Consider the following 22,528-nt stretch of genomic DNA (forward strand, 5'->3'; position numbering starts at 1 on the left):
CACACACACACACACAGAGCGAGAGACACACACACACACACAGAGCGAGAGACACACACACAGAGCGAGAGACACACACACAGAGCGAGAGACACACACACAGAGCGAGAGACACACACACAGAGCGAGAGACACACACACACACAGAGCGAGACACACACACAGAGCGAGAGACACACACACACACACACACAGAGCGAGAGACACACACACACACACACACAGAGCGAGACACACACACACACACAGAGCGAGAGACACACACACACACAGAGCGAGAGACACACACACACACAGAGCGAGAGACACACACACACAGAGCGAGAGACACACACACACAGAGCGAGAGACACATACACAGAGCGAGAGACACACACACACAACACAGAGAGCGAGACACACACACACACAGAGCGAGAGACACACACACACACACAGAGCGAGAGACACACACACACACACACAGAGCGAGAGACACACACACACACACACAGAGCGAGAGACACACACACACACAGAGCGAGAGACACACACACACAGAGCGAGAGACACACACACACAGAGCGAGAGACACATACAGAGCGAGAGACACATACACAGAGCGAGAGACACACACACACACACACAGAGCGAGAGACACACACACACACACACAGAGCGAGAGACACACACACACACACAGAGCGAGAGACACACACACAGAGCGAGAGACACACACACACACACACAGAGCGAGAGACACACACACACAGAGCGAGAGACACACACACACAGAGCGAGAGACACACACACACACACACACAGAGCGAGAGACACACACACACACACAGAGCGAGACACACACACAGAGCGAGAGACACACACACACACACAGAGCGAGAGACACACACACACACACAGAGCGAGAGACACACACACACACACAGAGCGAGAGACACACACACACACACAGAGCGAGAGACACACACACACACACAGAGCGAGAGACACACACACACACACACAGAGCGAGAGAGACACACACACACACACAGAGCGAGAGAGACACACACACACACAGAGCGAGAGAGACACACACACACACAGAGCGAGAGAGACACACACACACAGAGCGAGAGACACCAACACACACACACAGAGCGAGAGACACACACACACACACACAGAGCGAGAGACACACACACACACACAGAGCGAGAGACACACACACACAGAGAGCGAGAGACACACACACACAGAGAGCGAGAGACACACACACACACAGAGCGAGAGACACACACACACACACACAGAGCGAGAGACACACACACACACACACACAGAGCGAGAGACACACACACACAGAGCGAGAGACACACACACACACACAGAGCGAGAGACACACACACACACACAGAGCGAGACACACACACACACACAGAGCGAGAGAGACACACACACAGAGCGAGAGAGACACACACACACACAGAGCGAGAGAGACACACACACACAGAGCGAGAGACACACACACACACACAGAGCGAGAGACACACACACACACACAGAGCGAGAGACACACACACACAGAGAGCGAGAGACACACACACACACACAGAGCGAGAGACACACACACACAGAGAGCGAGAGACACACACACACACAGAGCGAGAGACACACACACACACAGAGCGAGAGACACACACACACACACACACACAGAGCGAGACACACACACACACACACACACAGAGCGAGAGACACACACACACACACACAGAGCGAGAGACACACACACACACACAGAGCGAGAGACACACACACACACACAGAGCGAGAGACACACACACACACACAGAGCGAGAGACACACACACACACAGAGCGAGAGACACACACACACACACAGAGCGAGAGACACACACACACACACAGAGCGAGAGAGACACACACACAGAGCGAGAGAGACACACACACACACAGAGCGAGAGAGACACACACACACAGAGCGAGAGACACACACACCACACACAGAGCGAGAGACACACACACACACAGAGCGAGAGACACACACACACACAGAGCGAGAGACACACACACAGAGAGCGAGAGACACACACACACAGAGAGCGAGAGACACACACACACAGAGCGAGAGACACACACACACACACACACACACAGAGCGAGAGACACACACACACACACACACAGAGCGAGAGACACACACACACACACAGAGCGAGAGACACACACACAAACACACAGAGCGAGAGAGTGACACACACAGAGCGAGAGAGAGACACACACACACACAGAGCGAGAGAGAGACACACACACACACAGAGCGGGAGAGAGACACACACACACACAGAGCGAGAGAGAGACACACACACACACACCTATGGTGTGGTAAAACAAAGACCAAAAAATACTACACTATTATTATTCGGATGAATAACATCAGGTCACAGTGATATTAACAAAGTCCTATTTTAAACTTGAGAGCTATGCCTTTTTCCCCCCTCAGGACATTTCTACACAGACACACTTCTGATACATACACCCCCTCCAGTTACCGGAACTTTAACAACCCTGTTCTGTAAGATCTGGAGAGGAGGGGAAAACTGCATACGAGCCACAATAACAACAGCCTCCAGGGTCGTCCATATGCTCCCTCTTACGATTCTAACTTATTTATAAGCTGAAGTTCGTGTCCTTCGCTTTCCTCACAATATCTGCTAGGACAGCTAAAACCAGGATTGTGGGAAACACAATCAAGCGATGAAAGATAAGAAAATACAACTTTGTATTGAACTGAGGGCAGTACTACGATCAAAATTTAACCCCCTGCTCAACCCGTAAGCAACCCCAAACAAAACAAACGTTGCATTGAACTGAGAGGGCAGTATAAAGAAGCTCAGCCAAGAATTGAACCCCCTCTCCTCAATTCTGTGTTTGTGCAGACTATTCTACCTCCATCTCAAACTGGGAGGACAGTAATGCTAAGTCTAGAATTGAACCCCTCTGCCCAACCTTCTGTGTGCAGTCAAAACTCATACTGAACTGGAAAGGCAGGAGAACAGTACAACTAAGCCAAGAATTGAACCCTGCCTCAAACCTTGTGTGTGAGTATAGCCCTACCTCTTCCATCTCAAAGGAGTCCTTGGTCTGTGTGCGGAGGTGGGCGATGTGAGGGTTGGGCAGCAGGCTGTAGTTAGGTTCTTTGTCTGGGGTTGATGTGATTGTTCGCTGGCCCTTCAGTTGAATGTCTTGGTGCTCTTTCTCCAAGTCAGCCTCGTTGGACAGGCTAAGGTTACCCTCCTGGGTCAATGCCTGGCCATCTCCATTCACTCCAGGGTGGTCTCCATTGACACTTAGGGTGGCCTCAGTGCTGCCTCCAGAGTGGCTCTCCTCAGTCACAGTGGCCAGAGATGGAGAGTCCTTCTTCCTAAAGGCCTTCTGCTTGAGCTCACCCTTATGGTCGGAGTCAGTTGTGACGGCGCTGTCCCCTGTACCTGGACTCACATGGTCTGCCAGTTTCTCTGTCGTAGACAGGGCTGTGATGGTAGGAGCACCCCCCTCCCCCAACCCACCCAGCAGGTTGTGTTTAGTGATGGTCTTCTTCAGGATCTTGGCTGCGTTCAGGGCTGAGTTGTTCCTCCTCAGAGGAGAAGGAGGGACGATGGTGAGCGGTTCCCCATCCAGGCTGCAGATCTTCTGGACAGGCTGGCCGGAGACCTGGGAGTAGAGATGGAAGAACTCGTTGGCCACCGTGGTCAGGACCTCGATCTGACGGAAACGACCTTGGGGGGGGGGGGGGAAACTAGAATTAAAATACAATCTTTGGGGAAAGAATAAGACTTGATCAACTTGATAAAGAGAGGAAACTAATAGAAACAAGCTAGGTAGTCCCCAGAAGGCCTGGGAATATGTCCCCTCTTACAGCAGCAGATTCAGCCCTCATCATGGGTGTAGTTAGTTTGGAGGATGGAAGACAAAGCTTCATCCTGACGTTAATACCAGCCCCATGGGCACAGATAGCCTGTCACAGGGCAACCAAAGATCCCTTGAACCATCATTGCAATGACATCGAAGAGAACAAACCTTCCCACATTTACAGTGTGTCATAAACGACATAACGCAATAGTCCGAGTGACTAAGTACGCCAGTCACCATGATATCTATCCCCACCACATGCATGTAAGCGACTAACATACTTCTGCAAGTAAGTAACCAACACTTCCTCTGGCCATTATCTCTCTGAGCGCAGAACACAGTCTCTTCCTGATTCCTGACCACGGCTGACTCCACAGAAGAAAACAGAAGTAGGAAGTGAAATTTCACAAGGCCTTTATATTTATTATGAGAGCACCATCCCTTTTAGCTGCTCACAGCCAGAACCCCAGGGACGTTCTCAGGGAGAGAAAACAGGACTTACATAAGAAAAATCAACATGACATTGGAGAGAAGAGGTCTGTTCCAGGACTTTGAGCTGCTAACTACAGTACATGTTGGAACATCACAGACAAACAGCAGCATGAGAATTCTACATTCCAGGGTCTGAACCTTCTGAGGATGCTCACTGATCTATGATCCCTAGAACCCTTAGAAGTTGTGACTTGTAAATCCCTGCAGAGCTGCCTGTGCTGTAAGTCAAGTCAGTCCACTGTTCTGAAACAGAAACAGCAGGGCCTCCAGTTAGTGGGGCTGCTGCAGCGCAACAACAACTCAATAGGTAGACCACAAAAACTCCTCACATTAACGTAACGGAGGAGTGAAACTTCAAAAGGGATTGAAAAGACAGTTACTCATCCCCCACTTATAAAATGTCATCTAGACCAGATGAAGATGAAACTGACTCGAGAGCTACTGCAACAACAGCGCTTACTGGGCCTCGGTCCAGCAGTTTAAAAACAACAAGAGAGTGCTGTTACAAGGCTGAGGCCACTCTCTCTGTCCCCTTCCTGTTCCTCTCTGGCTGACCAGCCAGGGTGCAGAGTGGCTACTTTGTCCCCGACTCAGATCTCACACACACACACACAGCTCGGGCTCCGACAGCAGGAGTTATGCCAATATGGGTCTATAAAGAGTAAAGCGGGCAGTGCATGGTGCTGTGTGCTCTGGCAGAGTGAACAGACCCAGGACCAATGTGTGTGAGGCCCAATGTGAGCAGAGTACAGAGAAGAATCAGGTCCTCCACTCCATCTCTTTTTGGGGGTGTCCTAAATGGCACCCTATATAGTGCACTACTTTTGACCAGGGCCCACAGGGAGGGCTCTGGTCGAAAGTAGCGCACTATATAGGGAATAGGGTGCCATTTGTGAGGTAGACCCTGTCTCTCTCTCTGCCACTCTGGTCACCACATTGTTTGCCCAATAGAAGACAAAGGCTTCCTTGTGCTGCGGCTCTGTTCACCCAGCTGCACTGGAATGGGCCCTCACTCTCACCATCCCAGCTTCCAGCCCAGGCCCCCAGATCTACATGCTCGTTTGGCAGACAGAAGCTAAATAGAAGAAGAGAAGAACAAGAAACCTACCCACAATGCAATGGCTTGGTGGGAACGGAACCCATTGACTGATGGTGTGCCATTGATTATTACACCACCTACAAAGATACCAGACTGCCCCTACATGTAACTAGGGCTGGGAATTACCAGGGACCTCGCCATACCATATCACCATACTTAGGTGCCGATATGATGTGTTGCTTTTCTCCATTCAATATGTATTGCGATTTGATACTACGATTTTATGGTGATTTGATGTTCCAAACATATTGCTCACTATATGTCTGAGAAAATGAGTTTTGATCAGTCATGGAAATAAGTGCTAAAAACATCTTGGCTCAATATTTAAAAATAAATGAAGAACAAGCTGTAGGGAGAAATATTCTGGAGCAGGTACTGCCAACTAGCGCTAGCTAATGCTACCTAGAATTATTATTAAATAATTAGAATTAAATCGATACTTGGAGTGAAAGTATTGATGTAATACCATCACTACTCCCAACTCACCACCACATCCCAACCATAACCCACTGAAACACTACCAACATCCCCACCACACCACCGTACCATCACTACTCCCAACTCACCACCACATCCCAACCATAACCAACTGAAACACTACCAACATCCCCACCACACCACCGTACCATCACTACTCCCAACTCACCACCACATCCCAACCATAACCCACTGAAACACTACCAACATCCCCACCACACCACCGTACCCTCACTACTCCCAACTCACCACCACATCCCAACCATAACCCACTGAAACACTACCAACATCCCCACCACACCACCGTACCCTCACTACTCCCAACTCACCACCACATCCCAACCATAACCCACTGAAACACTACCAACATCCCCACCACACCACCGTACCATCACTACTCCCAACTCACCACCACATCCCAACCATAACCCACTGAAACACTACCAACATCCCCACCACACCACCGTACCATCACTACTCCCAACTCACCACCACATCCCAACCATAACCCACTGAAACACTACCAACATCCCCACCGTACCATCACTACTCCCAAGTCACCACCACATCCCACTGAAACACTACCAACATCCCCACCACACCACCGTACCATCACTACTCCCAACTCACCACCACATCCCCACCACACCACCGTACCATCACCCCGATGCTCTGCACCCCAGCTGACACTTTCTATCCATATTCCTTCATCACTACCCGTTTGTCTGCATGTACGTAGGTTGTACATTGTTGTCTGTCTGGACCATTTTATAGCAGTGAACAGCAATATGAGCAGTGTTTTCACAGCTCGAAGAAAGCTAGAGAAACAGATAGAGAGCGAGGAAGACACACAAAGCGAGGTAAAGCTGGAGACGAATGTATGAGAAAAAAGCAAGGTAAAGCTGGTACTTGTCAGGGCATAGTTGGGGTTCTCCATCTCCATGCGTTGCAGCTGTGCTCCCAGATAGACCTTGATGTCGATGCCCTTAGCTCCGGAGGAGCTGTTGAAGAAGCGCGGGGGGATCTTAGAGGCGATGTCCGGCTCCTCCCGGCCGAACCCCAGGTTATACAGGATCTCTTCTGGATCTTCTTCATAGAGGTCCAACAACTCAGACACACTGGACAAAACACACAAACCATGTATTACAGGACTCCAAGTCTGAGAAGCATATATAACAGCTCTCTGCAGCAAATGATGTAGCTAGTGAGGTTAAGTCAAATGAAAAACCTGAGCTTTAACAGAGTACATCTGGCTAACATCAGACCCAATATTGTATCAAACTTGATGTATTATATGTCTGCTTTTCGGTTTTTCTTGAGACCTGAGTCCCTTACAGGGATTGTCATCCCCAAACCACAGCTCTTGGCTCAGGGCCTGTCTACTTGTCTGCTCACCTGGACACAGTGGTGCTGCTCTTCCCTGATCCCGTTGAGTTCATACTCCTGCCTTTCTGCCGGAACTGGCTCCTCTTGTCCTTCGCAGGCATTCCATAGCTGAAGAGCAGAGTGGGCATGCAGTGATCAGTACACGAGTCACACCACAGCCACAGGCAGTAAGACTACTGCATAAGACTGAACTGAGGGTGGTGAGAACTGGGGGGGGGGGGGGGGGGGGGGGGGGGGGGGGGGAGTGGCCAATAGCATAAAGGGGGGTCTCACAGTCTCACTTACCAGGGTGTCTCTGCTTTGGCACTGTTGGGCTGAAGGTGGTTGGCTGCAGGGAGGTTAAAGAGAGAGGGAGGGAGAAGGAAAGAGGGGGAAGAGAGAGTGGGGGAAGGAGGGAGGGAGAGAGAGGAAGATAGAGTTGAATACAGGAGCTTTGTATGCTGCTGTGTGCTTTGGTCAACTAACTATATACAGTTATTGCTGATTCCTGCATTTCTCTTCAAAGTCCATCTGTTGAAATCTAACGTTATACACTGTCAAAAAACATAGAAAAGCAACAATAAATGTCTACCTTTGTAAATAAATAAATAAATATATATATATATATATTTATTTTTACAAGAAACCACATCTAACATGCCTTCTCTTCCACATATGATATAAGGGGAAGAGGCCAGAGTCTAAATGACAATCCCCAGAAAATAACAAAAGCCTCAGCTCTGAGACAGCAAGAAATATAATGACAGAATTATGGCTTGAGTACAGTAGAGACAGAGAGAAAGTGCTCCTGAAGTATGGACTGGCCTCATCTGTCAGAAGATAATCCTTCTCTCAGTCTGAAGGCCTCTTCCAGGTTGTCTTAGTGACAAAGAATGCAAACTGATGACTGTGGGCAATCCTCAGAAGTCTTAGTGTGGAGACCAGAGCTGGGTTCAAACACTATTCTAAATAATTTCAAATACTTATCTGTGCATGGTTGAGTTTGCTTGGCTTGATGGACCAATAGAATCGTCCCCACAACTGTAAACCCCACCCATATGGCACTCCGGGCAGGCTAGAACAAACACTGAAAGTATTTAAAAGATTTCTAATAGTGCTTGTGCCTGGGTCTGGTGAAGACAGAGACAGGAGAGTACACGTTGTCTGTCAGATGCCTGAAACTGAACAAACTCAAATCAGCCTAACTGGTTCTTCAGCCTCAAAGAGCTCGATTATCATCAAAGCATGCTTTTCCATTGAATGACTATTGTTGTGCCTGTTAACAGTAAGTTATTGCTACTCACTGATGGAGTGGATTGGAGCCAGAAGGGCCCTCATACAGGTGCCTGTTGAGACTTGTAGCATGACATGGTCACAATGGAAGACGGATCTCAGGTATGACTAGGTCCCTTTCCTTTGCTTCACTGTATTTGTATGTCCCAAATGGCACCCTATTCCCTAATTAGAGCACTACTTTTGACCAGAGCCCTATATAGGGAATAGGGTGCCATTTGGGCCACAACCTGAGACTAAGCAGGTCAGAGCAGACCATAACAGGAGCCAACCCCAGCACGACACACTAACTACCTCCCACCGTCTCTGGTCCGCACAAACACAATAGTAATGTGTGGAGTGCAACCATGCGGGCAAGTACAAAATCTGACTGACCCCATCTCTCAGAGACGAACAACAAACGGTAGCAAATTAGGGAGCATACATCAGTACAGCTGTTTCAATGGAAGAATGAGACATTAAAAGCACAAACTCATCTGGCACTCCAGGCGCCTAAAGCAAACGCTAAAAGTATGAAGGTCTGCAAGTGACAACAGGACACTGCTCTATACACGGTAAGCCTACAACTATGTGACTTGAGAAGAGGGAAGTGTTGAGGAACAGACCAGAAGGTTATCATGGGGGAGTAGAAAAAAGCTGTATAGCAGGGCCAGAGGACATAAAAGCTCATGTATGTTCCTATTTAGGTCTGAGGAGACAGTTTAAACTGAGATAGATCCACTTTTTCATTATTTATCCTCCTCTACTCCTCCACCAACAGGCAGGTCACCCAGAGGGTGAAATGAGAGCTAGATATGCTATCTGATCACACGGCTCTGCTCTCCTTTCCTTTTGACTGGGAAAGCTAGGTGTGTGTCCTTGAGTCCTTGTGTGCACGTCCGCTCATAAAGAGCAGTAACAGCAGGGAGTACTCCCAAGGTCCTATTGCAGCTTTACTAAAAACTAAAGAGGCAAATCACTTCAACAACAAGAAGCTTCCAGCTCAAAATTGTTTGGACACACAGATTTCTAGGCCGTGTCTCAAATGGCACCCTAATGCCTATTAAGAGCACTACTTTTGACCAGGACCCAGCCAGAAGTGCACTATAATATATAGGGAGCAGGGTGTCATTTGGGATTCAGCTCTAGTCTCTCTCAAAACAGCTCAAAGCATCGTAAAACTGCCGTAGCAGCAGTGTGATCCTAGGTCATATTGCTCTAGTGACAGAGAGACAAACGCATAGAGAGAGACAGAGAGATAAGTCACCAACCCTCAGCTCCCAGAGACAAGTCGTCTTCAAAGCTGCATCCATTCTTCATCACTCCTGTGAAGTACAGAAGATCTTTCATTAAGCCCTCAAACAGCACTTATAACCTACAATAGACTAAATAACCATTCACATAAAAACGTCTGAACGTGCCTGTAAAACACAATGGACATGGTTAACTGAAGACATTTTAAACAGAGTAGCTGTAGTAGTACTACAGACAGACACTTCAAACCACGACAAATATTTACGCTTGGTTAGGAGAAATATTTACCGTGGCTGGTTGGTAAGTGTTACCTACTGTAGATAGGTAACCTGCACATGTAGGTTCACATTACCCAGAAGACTAAAGCAAATGCAGGGAATCCAAATGTTATTCCTTTCAGTTTAGGATACTCACATCGTGCCTGGCTCTGTTTCTTACTTCGGTTTAGAAGGACAATAAGATGACCTGAGCGACAGAGTTTGAGAAAGCTACCAACTGGTAACTGGTGTGTGGGTGGATGTGTAAAGCAGCTGGTTACAGAACACTCCAAAGTTCACTAGGGCTGCAAGGTGTGGTGAGAAAGTGAGTTGCAGAATACTCCACAAACACCCCATTGACCCACACACCATCTGCACAGATACACTAACACACATTCTCTTTTTCCATTGGAGAGTTACAGTTGTATAACATTTGACTGGTGTTGTAGGAGAGGGAAATTCACCCTTGGACTGCGTGTTGCTCTGCTCATCCAAAGACGCCCCAAGAGGAGTCCTGTGAAGAGACACACACTGTTAGAGACACCAGTGTCCACAACACAGAGACACACACTGTTAGAGACACCAGTGTCTACAACACAGAGACACACACTGTTAGAGACACCAGTGTCTACAACACAGAGACATATACAAACACTACAACTGTTTCTTACTATTAGTCAACTAACCATATAAGCATGATCAATATACTATACATCCACAGATACAGTAGGTCTACATCCACAGTAGTATTAGACAGTGACTGTCATGTTACCAGTCACAGAACATTAACAGAGCCTCCAGTCTCCACTGTTAGTGTACAGGAAGGCCTGGATAAAACTAAGTCAAGTCTGGCTGAGCATTGTGAGAAAAAACAGCAAGTCAAACACAAGGCTCTAAGTCTAAGGGCTAAAGATAGCAACGTGGCACAACATCCCTAACACTGCGCCGTGACGCTCCTAGCTCACCTCTACGTCAACAGATCAAACAACTTCATATGGTCACTGTCCCAGACCTAAGCAGGTCTATAGGCTTTCTGATGTCCTACTGTACTCTGATGGAACTATACTTCTATACTGAGTGAGTCAGACCAAGTCATGTTGATATGCTTTCTGCTCATGTAACATCTAGGACTGGGACAATACCAGCATTGCAATATTTTATCCAAGGCAAAAATGAAAACACAAAGCAGAGCTAACTATTTGGTCCTTTAAAAACCTGCTGTATGTAAAATATTGTGTTCTATATCTTTGAAAATAAATCCATGACTCTGGGTGACAATTTCTTAAAGAAATGTTTTGTTTCCTTGCCATGATACTAATGAGTATCACGATGCTGACATGGCCCCGGCACTAGTAACATCTAGGTTATCAGCATGGAACACCTGTCTGAAGGCCTATACCAGCACCAGTCATATGACATGAACATTTCATAAAGAGACATTGACATTATGTAAATGCTCATGATCAACATCATGAGACTTTCTGTTTGCTCTTTCTCTTCATCACTCCATCTTGCTCACATACATCAGTTTTTTCTAGAATTTGACTCAATAACCAGATTCTATGTTCCATGTTAATGTTTGTTGAATCAACTTGAGGCAGTAGAACAAGACCAGACCAGTTGCTGATAACATAGGCCCTGGGCTAACGGAAAAACTTCCCAAAGGCATAGATAGCAGCATAAAGAGCACGGCCTTCACAAAGCAAATATAACATGTCTGACAAAGTGAGAGCTGGACCACAGCAGCTTCCAGATACAAGGAAACACAATACATGGTTGCTATGCTGCTCTTTCTCTGTCATTATTAAGGGCTTTACCAGGGCCCCCTGTCTTCTGTGTTCATTAGACATCAAACGGAGAAAAAAAACAATTGGAAAAAAGAGGGGCTACCCTGACTGGTCCAATAAGAAACACTAATTTTCGCTTTCTGTTGCACAACGGTTTACAACGTTGTCCATTGTGTGCTCTAATGTCAATTTACATGTCAATGTAGAGGTTTCATTATGACACAACATTACTATACCTGCAGTCCTTGAGCCAGCTTGCAATCTTGTTAGGGAAGCGCCCTGAGAGAAGAAAACATGTACAATTCCTATATAACATCATACTGCCTGGAATAATTCTACAATGTCCATAACAACTGGATTCAAACATCTAAATAAACAGTTTGCCGTTGGAGGATTTCATTCCTTTTTGGGCTAGTTACTAGTAGAGCAATACGACCTTAAAGTAGGGTTTATTGTTTAATCATGACTTCCATGCTGCTATATATCAAGCCGTCAAAAACCCAAACCAGAATTATTTCTGTCTGCTGCTCCCTCTGTAGCTCTTCCCAACGTACCTGGCTCCTCGGCCGGGGCCGTCGTCTCCATGGTGGGCTCCGGGGACACCATCTCCTCGCTGCAACCCTCCTGATCCTGGGTGTCCTGACTCTCAGAGGGGCCCTGCCAGGAGTCTCTGCTCTGGGCCCAGGCCATCCTCTTCATGGTCGCTGCCTTCCATGGGTGATCCCTGCTGGGGCTCGCAGAAGTCTCACACTGCTCCATGGTCCTCTCCTGGATCCACTCTTCCTCTTCTCCACAGGCTGTGTTGCTACAGCGAGGGGCAAGTCACCTGCAGTAGAGAGGAGGGAGGGGGGAGTCATGAGACTAAATGGAAGCCAAGCCTCCTCTTTAGTAATTTATGACTACTTTATTACCGAGTTTTGTACGGCTCTCTAAATATGCTAGGTTACATCACACCACACTGGGAGGACACACACACGGGCACGCCAAGGACACACCATTTAATTCTAGAAGGAAAGCTCTGCAATCCTGGCAAGGCCTGTAATAGATCAAACTGCATGATAACAATGTATGCTAACAGAACAACCACAGCATGGAATGACAGTAACATTGAGCTGGAAACACGCAAATGTCCAATAATCCAATAACAAAATTGACTTAGGAAAATAAGTTATTATACAAACAAACAATGAAAAACAAGACTAGACAATTTGTTTCTTTCCATAACTTTGATGGCTAAACGAATTAAGAGCAGAACACCAAATTAATACATGTGATAACCTCTGCAAGAAGCAAAACAACCCGTATGAAATGAGACACTAATAATACCTGCTGGGTATTCCTCCTTCCTCCAGAACTAGTATCCTAAGAATCATTCCAAAGCAGTCTGAAATGTCACTTAAAAGTAGTGCCTTCCCAGCCAGGCAGAGATATGGGACAGAGGGCAGGCAGTAAGGATGGATGAGTACAGAGGAGCTAATGAGAGCTAGAAGTCCAACTGACAACAACTGGAGCAGGAAATGTCTGTTTAGTTAAAAGATTACGAGTTGTTTCCTGTTGTGGATCAGCTCTTTTCTGAAGGGAGGGATAAATGGATAGACCGATGGAGTTCTCACTGGAGTGTAGAAGCCAAACCCCGATGGACAAATAGAGGCTATTATTAGGTTACTTCTATTTCCAGAGTAATCATCTGAATTAAGGAATGTGACTAAACAACACAGACGATCACTCTGCTTTCCAAACAAACCGATGGCAGTGACGGCTAGCAATAGACGTGTGGGAATCTAAAAAGTGGTCAGTACAAAAACAAAATCTTGATGACAGGTGTCGATCAACTTAAAACACTGGGTTTTCTGATGTCAAATACAGTATCTGAGAATGTGTCAACACAATCCAGTCCCATCCTTCTCTCTTGCACAATAATTTTTATTTCAAATCAAATTGTATTGGTCACATAAACATTGTTAGTAGATGTTAATGCGAGTGTAGCGAAATGCTTGTGCTTCTAGTTCCGACCGTGCAGCAATTTCTAACATGTAATCTAACAATTTCACAACAACTACCTTATACACAGAAGTGTAAAGGAATGAATAAGAATATGTACATATAAATATGTGTATGTAAACTTCAGTTGAAATCTGAAGTTTACATACACTTAGGTTGGAGTAATTAAAACTAGTTTTTTAACCATTCCACAAATGTCTTGTTAACAAACTATAGTTTTGGCAAGTCGGATAGGACATCTACGTAATTTTTCCAACATTTGTTTACAGAGATTATTTCACTGTATCACAATTCCAGTGAATCAGAAGTTTACATACACTAAGTTGACTGTGCCTTTAAACAGCTTGGAAAATTCCAGAAAATTATGTCATGGCTTTAGAAGCTTCTGATAGGCTAATTGACATCATTTGAGTCAATTGGAGGTGTACCTGTGGATGTATTTCAAGGCCAACCTTCAAACTCAGTGCCCCTTTGCTTGACATCATGGGAAAATCAAGCAATCAACCAAGATCTCAGAGAAAAAAATATTGTAGACCTCCACAAGTCAGCAATTTCCAAAACGCCAAAGGTACCACGTTCATCTGTATGTACAATAGTACATGGGACCACGCAGCCATCATACCGCTCAAGAAGGAGACGCGTTCTGTCTCCTAGAGATGATCGTACTTTGGTGCGAAAAGTGCAAATCAATCCCAGAACAACAGCAAAGGACCTTGTGAAGATGCTGGAGGAAACCGGAACAAAAGTATCTAGATCCACAGTAAAACGAGTCCTATTTCGACATAACCTGAAAGGCTCCTTAGCAAGGAGATGAGCAGAGATGAGTCAGTATGTTGGCAGCAGCCTTCTGGATGATAGTGGGGTGAACAGGCAGTGGCTCGGGTGGTTGTTGTCCTTGTTCTTTTGGGCCTTCCTGTGACATTGGGTGCTGTAGGTGTCCTGGAGGGCAGGTAGTTTGCCCCCGGTGATGCGTTGTGCAGACCTCACTACCCTCTGGAGAGCCTTACGGTTGTGGGCGGAGCAGTTGCCGTACCAGGCAGTGATACACCCCGACAGGATGCTCTCGATTGTGCATCTGTAAAAGTTGTGTTTTCGTTGACAAGTCGAATTTCTTCAGCCTCCTGAGGTTCCTGAGGTTCACCACACTGTCTGTGTGGGTGGACCATTTCAGTTTGTTCGTGATGCGTACGCCGAGGAACTTAAAAACTTTCCACCTTCTCCACTACTGTCCCGTCGATGTGGATAGGGGGGTGCTCCCTCTGCTGTTTCCTGAAGTCCACAATCATCTCCTTTGTTTTGTTGACGTTGAGTGTGAGGTTATTTTCCTGATGACACCCTCCGGGGGCCCTGACCACCTCGTCGTTGTTGATAATCCAGCCTACCATTGTAGTGTCGTCTGCAAAATTGATGATTGAGTTGGAGGCGTGCATGGCCACGCAGTCATGGGTGAACAGGGAGTACAGGAGCGGGCTGAGAACGCACCCTCTAGCACAATATTTTTTGCCGATTTATTTAACTAGGCAAGTCAGTTAAGGGACATGGGCAGCTGTGAAGAGGTTTTATTCTCCAGGTTTTTAACCGTTCTCCAGAACTTCTTGGAGTTGGACCCACAGAGAGAGAACTGCTCCTTGAAGTAACAAACTTTGGCCTTCCAGATAGCTTGAGTGCACTTCTTTCTCATTTGCCTGAACCAGAGCCGGTCAGCCTGAGTATGCGTGTGTTGAGCCTTTCGCCAAATGCAATTCTTGAAGTGGAGTAACTCTGCAAGATCACAGTCGAAGCAGGGGCTGAACCTGTTTTTAATTCTCTTTTTCTTTATGGGGCACGTTTGTTAAAAATACCACTGAAAATATCAAAAAGAAGGGCCAAGCGTCTTCGACAGAAGGGATCAAGCTGATTCTATACCATTTTACAGAGGCCAGTTCATGAAGGAATGCTTGCTCATTCAAGGTTTTTTAGCAAACGTCTATGACAAATCAGGACAGGTCGTTTCACTGAGCAGCCATTACGAACACAGGCTGTAAAACAGGATAACATCAAGAAGAGTATCCTTTTCTGGGTGTTTGCAGTCATACCTTGTGGGATTGGTAATAAATATGATAAAGATTTAGGGAGTCCCATTGCTTTAGGACTTGGTCAGGTGGTTTAAACATGTTCCAGTTTAGGTCACCTCGCAGGACCAATTCAGACTTAGTGTAAGGGGCCAGGAGAGAGCTTAGGGCAGGTACAGGCCAGTGCTGATGGAGGACGATAGCACCCAGAAACAGTCAACAAAGAGCTATTTGAAAGTTTAATACTTAAAACCAGCAAATCAAATTGTTTGGGGAGAGCCTTGGTGGAGACAACAGAGCACTGAAGGTGATCCTTGGTAAAGATTGCCACTCCCACACCTTTGGAAGATCTGTCTTGCCCAAAAAATGGTTATTACCAGAAAGGTTAACATCAGTATTCAAAACACTCTTCCTTAAACACGTCTCAGTAAAGACCAACACATCTGGATTGGAGCTGTGAACCCACACTTTAAAATTGATCCATTTTAAGTTTGAAGCTTCTAGTGTTAACGTGCAGAAAACCCAGGCATTTACGAGAGCAGGAATCAGTGAAGCAGATTTCAGAGCACAAGTCAGAATAGGGCTAGCAACAGTAGATGGGCCAGGGTGTACATGCACATTTCCAGATATCATCAACAGTAATACAATCAAGGCACTCATAAGACAGGGAGAGCTTTGCAGTGATAATATATGACATCTGAATGTGTATCAGATGGCAACAAGATCATATTGTACAGCAATTTCATCAGGTAACATGAATACAAAGCCGGCAAAGGTTGTTCGAATAGGATGGGAAGACAAAGTCAGCGTAACCAATACTGTCAGAATCGAGTGTGGGAACAAACAGTCTGTCCCACGGTTGGGTAAATAAAAATCAGTCAACAAAGCATGCAGGAGTCGTGAGGCAAATAACAAAACTCACAATACATTTATTAAATATATAACGACTTGGGGGTAGCCATTGTAAGTTCAGAGTCACTCGCCCCAACAGTGCCTGTGTGCTGGAGGCAAGCGAAAGCTCGGGGGGGGGGGGGGGGGGGGGGGAGTAGAGACAACCAGGGCAGATGGTGAACAGCTCGCCAGGTGGAATCCAAGCAGGAGGGCAGCAGGCAACGGGAGTAGGTGTCACATCCACTTGGGGGAAGCTTTTACTTCTGGAGGAAGTATCTCCCCATATTAGTCCATGTTCCCAAGCAAAACATCCCAATCAATCATACCACAGGCTCGACACCGAATCCATAATAGTGAAGTTCTAGACATAGCCTTCAACATTGGTTGGCGACTTGGCAGTATACGGGCGGCAGTTAGCCTAGCGGTTAAGAGCGATGGGCCAGTAAACGAAAGGTTGCTGGTTAAAATCCCTGCGCAGACTGAAAAATCTGTCGATGTGTCCTTGAGCAAGGCACCGAACCCTAAAAGACTAAAATGTAAATGTAATGATATACAAAGCAACAGTTTCCAGTCCATCTTTCAAATGGAGGGAATGGGATATTCTTCAGCTGTAATCACAACCCCCAGCCTTCCTCTCTCCACTCCATTTTAGACCTGTGGAAAAACATCCACTTTACTAAACAATCATGTCTGTACAAGGCTACATAAATGGGTACGGGTTGGGGGAGACGGATTGGGGAACCTCCCCTTTATCTAAATAACTGCCTCCCAACTCAGTGAGGGCAAAGGCCTTCTCCTTCCACTGCCTATGAGAGATTGAGAGAGATATGGGAGAGAGGGAGGAGAGACTCAACAACAGACAGATCAGTCAGACCAACTGTGTGCTGCACATGACAAAGCCATCTTCCCTCATAACTCTCCCACCACTCATCATTTCTCTTTCTTGGGGTATTCTCTTCAGTGGGACAGGAAAAACAGGTGTGTGTGTGAGAGCGTGAGGGAGCGAGATGGACAGGTAACCACTGTCTGTCAGTGCCATGACTGATGTGCTTCTCCTCTGGCTTGCTACACTACTCGACAACAGTACAGCTGTGGATGGCATAAGGCCTACCTTGCTACCTTCTGTTCTGAACAAATCAGTTCTACACACGGACAATCAGTTACAGAGAACCCAGGCGAGCAGCATTCATTCATTGTGCTTCATGAAGACAGATCCTGATTTTTGGCCTAAGAGGCAGTGCCTACATCCCAAATGGCACCCTATTCCCTATATAGTGCACTTATTTTGACCATGGCCCTCTAGTGTACTATATAGGGAACAGGGGGCCATTTGGTACGTACCCTGAGACACAGGAAGTAATCTAGCAGCTTAAATCATCGCTGAGCCCAAATATACACAGATGCAGAGTCTCATATGCAGATAAGACGAGAAAGAAGGTAGGAGGCCAACACGGATTAGTGTAGTGAGGGGTCGCTTTATTATAGCAACTGTGTTGATAATCACTCTTTGCACTTATAGGCCTATCCACCGGATCAGACACCCAAACTGACTAACAACGCCTTGGATACACCCCAAATGGCACCCTATTCCCTACATTGTGCACTACTTTGGACCAGACCTCTATGGGCCCTGGTCAAAAGTAATGCAATATATAGGGAATAGTGTGCCATTTGGGACACACCCCTTGCCTGGAGCAAAAATACTAGCTATTTCGTATCAGGGTGTGCTAGGCCAGGCCGTTTGAAACTGTCGTCTCCAGTCCTTACCACCTTATAAATATTTTTAAAGTGCTGACACTGCAGAACAATAGTGGATTGCTGTACGGAGTAGAGGTCGACCAATTATGATTTTTCAACACCGATACCGATTATTGGAGGACCAAAAACCCGATACCGATTAATCGGCCAACTTCGTGTTTTTTTCTAATAATGACAATTTTACAACAATACTGAATGAATACTTATTTTAACTTAATATAATACATCAATAAAATCAATTTAGCCTCAAGTAAATAATGGAACATGTTCAATTTGGCTTAAAAAATGCATAAACAAAGTGTTGGAGAAGAAAGTAAAAGTGCAACATGTGCTATGTAAGAAAGCTAACGTTTAAGTTCCTTGCTCAGAATATGAGAACATATGAAAGCTGGTGGTTCCTTTTATCATGAGTCTTCAATATTCCCAGGTAAGAAGTTTTAGGTTGTAGTTATTATAGGAATTATAGGAGTATTTCCCTCTATACCATTTGTATTTCATTAACCTTTGACTATTGGATGTTCTTATAGGCACTTTAGTATTGCCAGTGTAACAGTATAGCTTCCGTCCCTCTCCTCGATCCTCCCTGGGCTCGAACCAGCAACACAACGACAACAGCCACCATCGAAGCGGCGTTACCCATGCAGAGCAAGGGGAACAACTACGAGAAGGCTCAGAGCCAGTGACGTATGAAGCGCTATTAGCGCATGCTAACTAGCCAGCCATTTCACTTCGGTTACACCAGCCTCATCTCGGGAGTTGATAGGTTTGAAGTCATAAACAGCGCAATGCTTGACGCACAACAAAGAGCTGCTGGCAAAACGCACGAAAGTGCTGTTTGAATGAATGTTTACGTGCCTGCTTCTGCCTACCACCGCTCAGTCAGATACTTAAATACTTGTATGCTCAGTCAGATTATATGCAACGCAGGACAAGCTAGATAATATCTAGTAATATCATCAACCATGTGTAGTTGACTAGTGATTATGATTGATTGTTTTTTATAAAATAAGTTCAATGCTAGCTAGCAACTTACCTTGGCTTACTGCATTCGCATAACAGTCAGTCTCCTTGTGGAGTGCAACGAGAGAGAGGCAAGTCGTTATTGCTTTGGACAGTTAACTGTAAGTTTGCAAGATTGGATACCCTGAGCTGACAAGGTGAAAATCTGTCGTTCTGCCCCTGAACAAGGCAGTTAACCCACCGTTCCTAGGCCGTCATTGAAAATAAGAATGTGTTCTTAACTGACTTGCCTAGTTAAATAAAAAAGGTAAAAAAATATATTTAAAAAAACTCAATAAAAATCAGCGCCCAAAAATACCGATTTCCAATTGTTATGAAAACTTGAAATCGTCCCTAATTAAATCGGCCATTCCGATTAAATCGGTTGAACTCCAGTACGGAGTACAGACTTTCCCTGTCTGAAAGGCAGACAAACCAAGCACAGCACAGAGGGACTAGAGGGGAAACGTGAGCTTAGCAACAATGACCATGGCAAACACCTGGGCTGGAGCTGGAAGTCAAGGACATAGAGAACAGAACAGCTGGAGTTCAGTGGGAGCGTGCTACAAAACTGTGTGTATGTATGTATGTATCCTACAGCACGTCTCTGCTGGCCCAGCTTTGTCAGAATAAACACTACTCTGCTGCTTGCCCAGCTTGGTCAGAATAAACACTACTCTGCTGCTGGCCCAGCTTGGTCAGAATAAACACTACTCTGCTGCTGGTCCAACTTGGTCAGAATAAACACTAGTCTGCTGCTGGTCCAGCTTGGCCAGAATAAACACTACTCTGCTGCTATCCCACCTATTAACATTAAACCCCCTCAAGACCAAACATGTTGTAAAAAGGATATCTATATTTAGGTCCCAGTTTGCACCCCCTACACACATCAGTCCCTCTTCCCCCTGACCCCTTTCAACAGAACTAAGGATGTCTCAGTTCCCACATCATGGGCCAAATGTGAACCATCATCCATCCACTCATCGTGATGTGACAGCCCCCACGTCCCAAACACCCAAGCTGCTGAACAGCAACAAAGATAGACAAAGACACCGCACTGTTGGATACAGACACACACACACACACACACACACACATTCAGACCAGGGTTGTGTCCAGTAGGCACAAAAGGAAATGCGCTGAAACTGAGTGAAGCAGCGAGGTCCTAACTGAATATAGGCGGCAGGCAGCCAGGTGGTTAGAGCACTGGACAAGTAACTGAAAGGTCGTTGGTTCGAATACCCAAGCTGACAATGTGAAAAATCTGTATTGTGTCCTTGAGCAAGGCAATCAACCCTAATATGCTCCAGGAGCGCTGTACGGCTGACCAACAACACATTTCTCTGCATCTATCCAATGTATTAGAATAAAAACATTTATGAACTTGTCCATTAAGAAACATTTGTTTAAGTGTTCCAATGCAAAATGTTTTGCTACGGTGAACCATAATGAACACGATCCAAGCATCAACTCCCAATACCAGACACAAAACAAAGCACTTGTTAGTAAGAACTCCACTTAGTCAACAAGTAGGTTAACATGTAAACAGTTAAGTCCTCATAGGAGCAAACATCCTGAACTTAAAAGACAACTCAGGAGTGTAGGCCTACTACATAAGTTATTTAATCATGCTTCCAACCACACGGGTTGTGTGTGTATGTCTCTGGGGTGGGGTGGGGGGTTAACTTTAAAGCAAGAAGACAAGTTGTGTTTTATCGGCAAATAAAAATGCTCTGTCTAGTTTCTCAAGGATCTTGCCTCTAGGGACAAACTACTATGCTGTTTTTCTTCTTTCCCATCTATCGGTTATGTGTGACCTTTTAAAACAAACATCATTGCACAGCAGCACTACTATTATGTTTTCTTAAGCAGTGTTCAAATGGCTGGTCAAAATGGGTCAACCGCAGTATCGCATCTTACTACAGCTCTATCTTACTAAATAAATGTATCTAAAATGAGAATGACCTACAAATAAAGGTTACGTGATAAAGAACATAGGCTACTTCTTCTGGAAAAATAGGCCTGCTATATCCGTGCCAACAATGGCATTTCGTTATGCCAAACTTCTTTCATCAAGTTCAGTTCAAAGATCAACAAATCCAAACATTCTATGGTCAATTATGACGCAGCTGCATCCCAAATGACACCTTATTCCCTACACAGTGAAGTACTTTTGACCAGAGCCCTATGGACCCAGAGCCCTATGGTCAAAAGTAGTGTACTATATAGAGAGCATCAGTTCTGAGCCGCACCTGCTTTGTCTAGAACGGTAACAGAATACCTGGGCCTCCAGCCACCTTACTGCTTAGTCACACACATACACACACAGCCCCCGACCTTTTCTTCTGACAAAAGCATCTAGCTAGCTACCAACTTGGGCAGTTGGCTACCACTGCAGCACACTGACTGCCACAAATACCCTCCATTCTCTATTGTGATATTGTTTCAGAGAGCAGGGTAGCGCAGGGCGTCGACGTGCATCAGTGGAGGGCTGAGGTGGGTCACCTTCCTGTGGCCTTTCTCTTTGTTCTCCAGGGAGTTTAGGGAACCAGCCCCAAGACCATTTGAAAGCAACAGGCACTAAGGACTGGCGATATATAGAGCTAAACTACCAACTCAATAACATGACAGGGATGGGGTGTGTCTTTGGGTAGCCTGTGACGTAGGCCAAATAACAACAAAATGACCCAACGCCCAAAGATGACCAGCCGTTGCTGTCATGTTTCCTTGTATGGAAATCACACAGACACTGGAATCAGAGACAAATGAAAGAAGGGAAATTGAATTTGTATACCCTTATTCAGTTCATTTGAAGTTATGGAGTATTATATTTACAGTGCCATCATCAGCACCATCATTGCAACTTGTGTAAAATGCACATTAAATCCTAATAAACATGGATGCAAGTCCT

General features: G+C 45.8%; 1 protein-coding gene across 2 annotated transcripts in view; it reads right to left on the reverse strand.

Moving 5' to 3' along the window:
• itprid2 (ITPR interacting domain containing 2) overlaps nucleotides 1-22,528 on the reverse strand; it is a 49,323-nt gene that overhangs the window by 15,493 nt on the left and 11,302 nt on the right. Inside the window, exons 1-9 of one of the 2 annotated variants that reach the window (XM_031805612.1) lie at nucleotides 13,244-13,372; nucleotides 12,472-12,743; nucleotides 12,154-12,196; nucleotides 10,595-10,644; nucleotides 9,891-9,944; nucleotides 7,654-7,696; nucleotides 7,378-7,476; nucleotides 6,892-7,100; nucleotides 3,120-3,781 (exon numbers count right to left, since the gene is read on the reverse strand). In XM_031805612.1, the coding sequence (XP_031661472.1) occupies nucleotides 3,120-3,781; nucleotides 6,892-7,100; nucleotides 7,378-7,476; nucleotides 7,654-7,696; nucleotides 9,891-9,944; nucleotides 10,595-10,644; nucleotides 12,154-12,196; nucleotides 12,472-12,676 (1,365 nt within the window). In that variant the 5' untranslated portion in view covers nucleotides 12,677-12,743; nucleotides 13,244-13,372. Of the gene's footprint in view, nucleotides 1-3,119; nucleotides 3,782-6,891; nucleotides 7,101-7,377; nucleotides 7,477-7,653; nucleotides 7,697-9,890; nucleotides 9,945-10,594; nucleotides 10,645-12,153; nucleotides 12,197-12,471; nucleotides 12,744-13,243; nucleotides 13,373-22,528 lie in introns of those variants that run through there. The other variant, XM_031805613.1, reaches the window with a different exon arrangement.

Source organism: Oncorhynchus kisutch, linkage group LG26, assembly GCF_002021735.2.
Source record: "Oncorhynchus kisutch isolate 150728-3 linkage group LG26, Okis_V2, whole genome shotgun sequence".
NCBI classification, from domain to species: domain Eukaryota; kingdom Metazoa; phylum Chordata; class Actinopteri; order Salmoniformes; family Salmonidae; genus Oncorhynchus; species Oncorhynchus kisutch.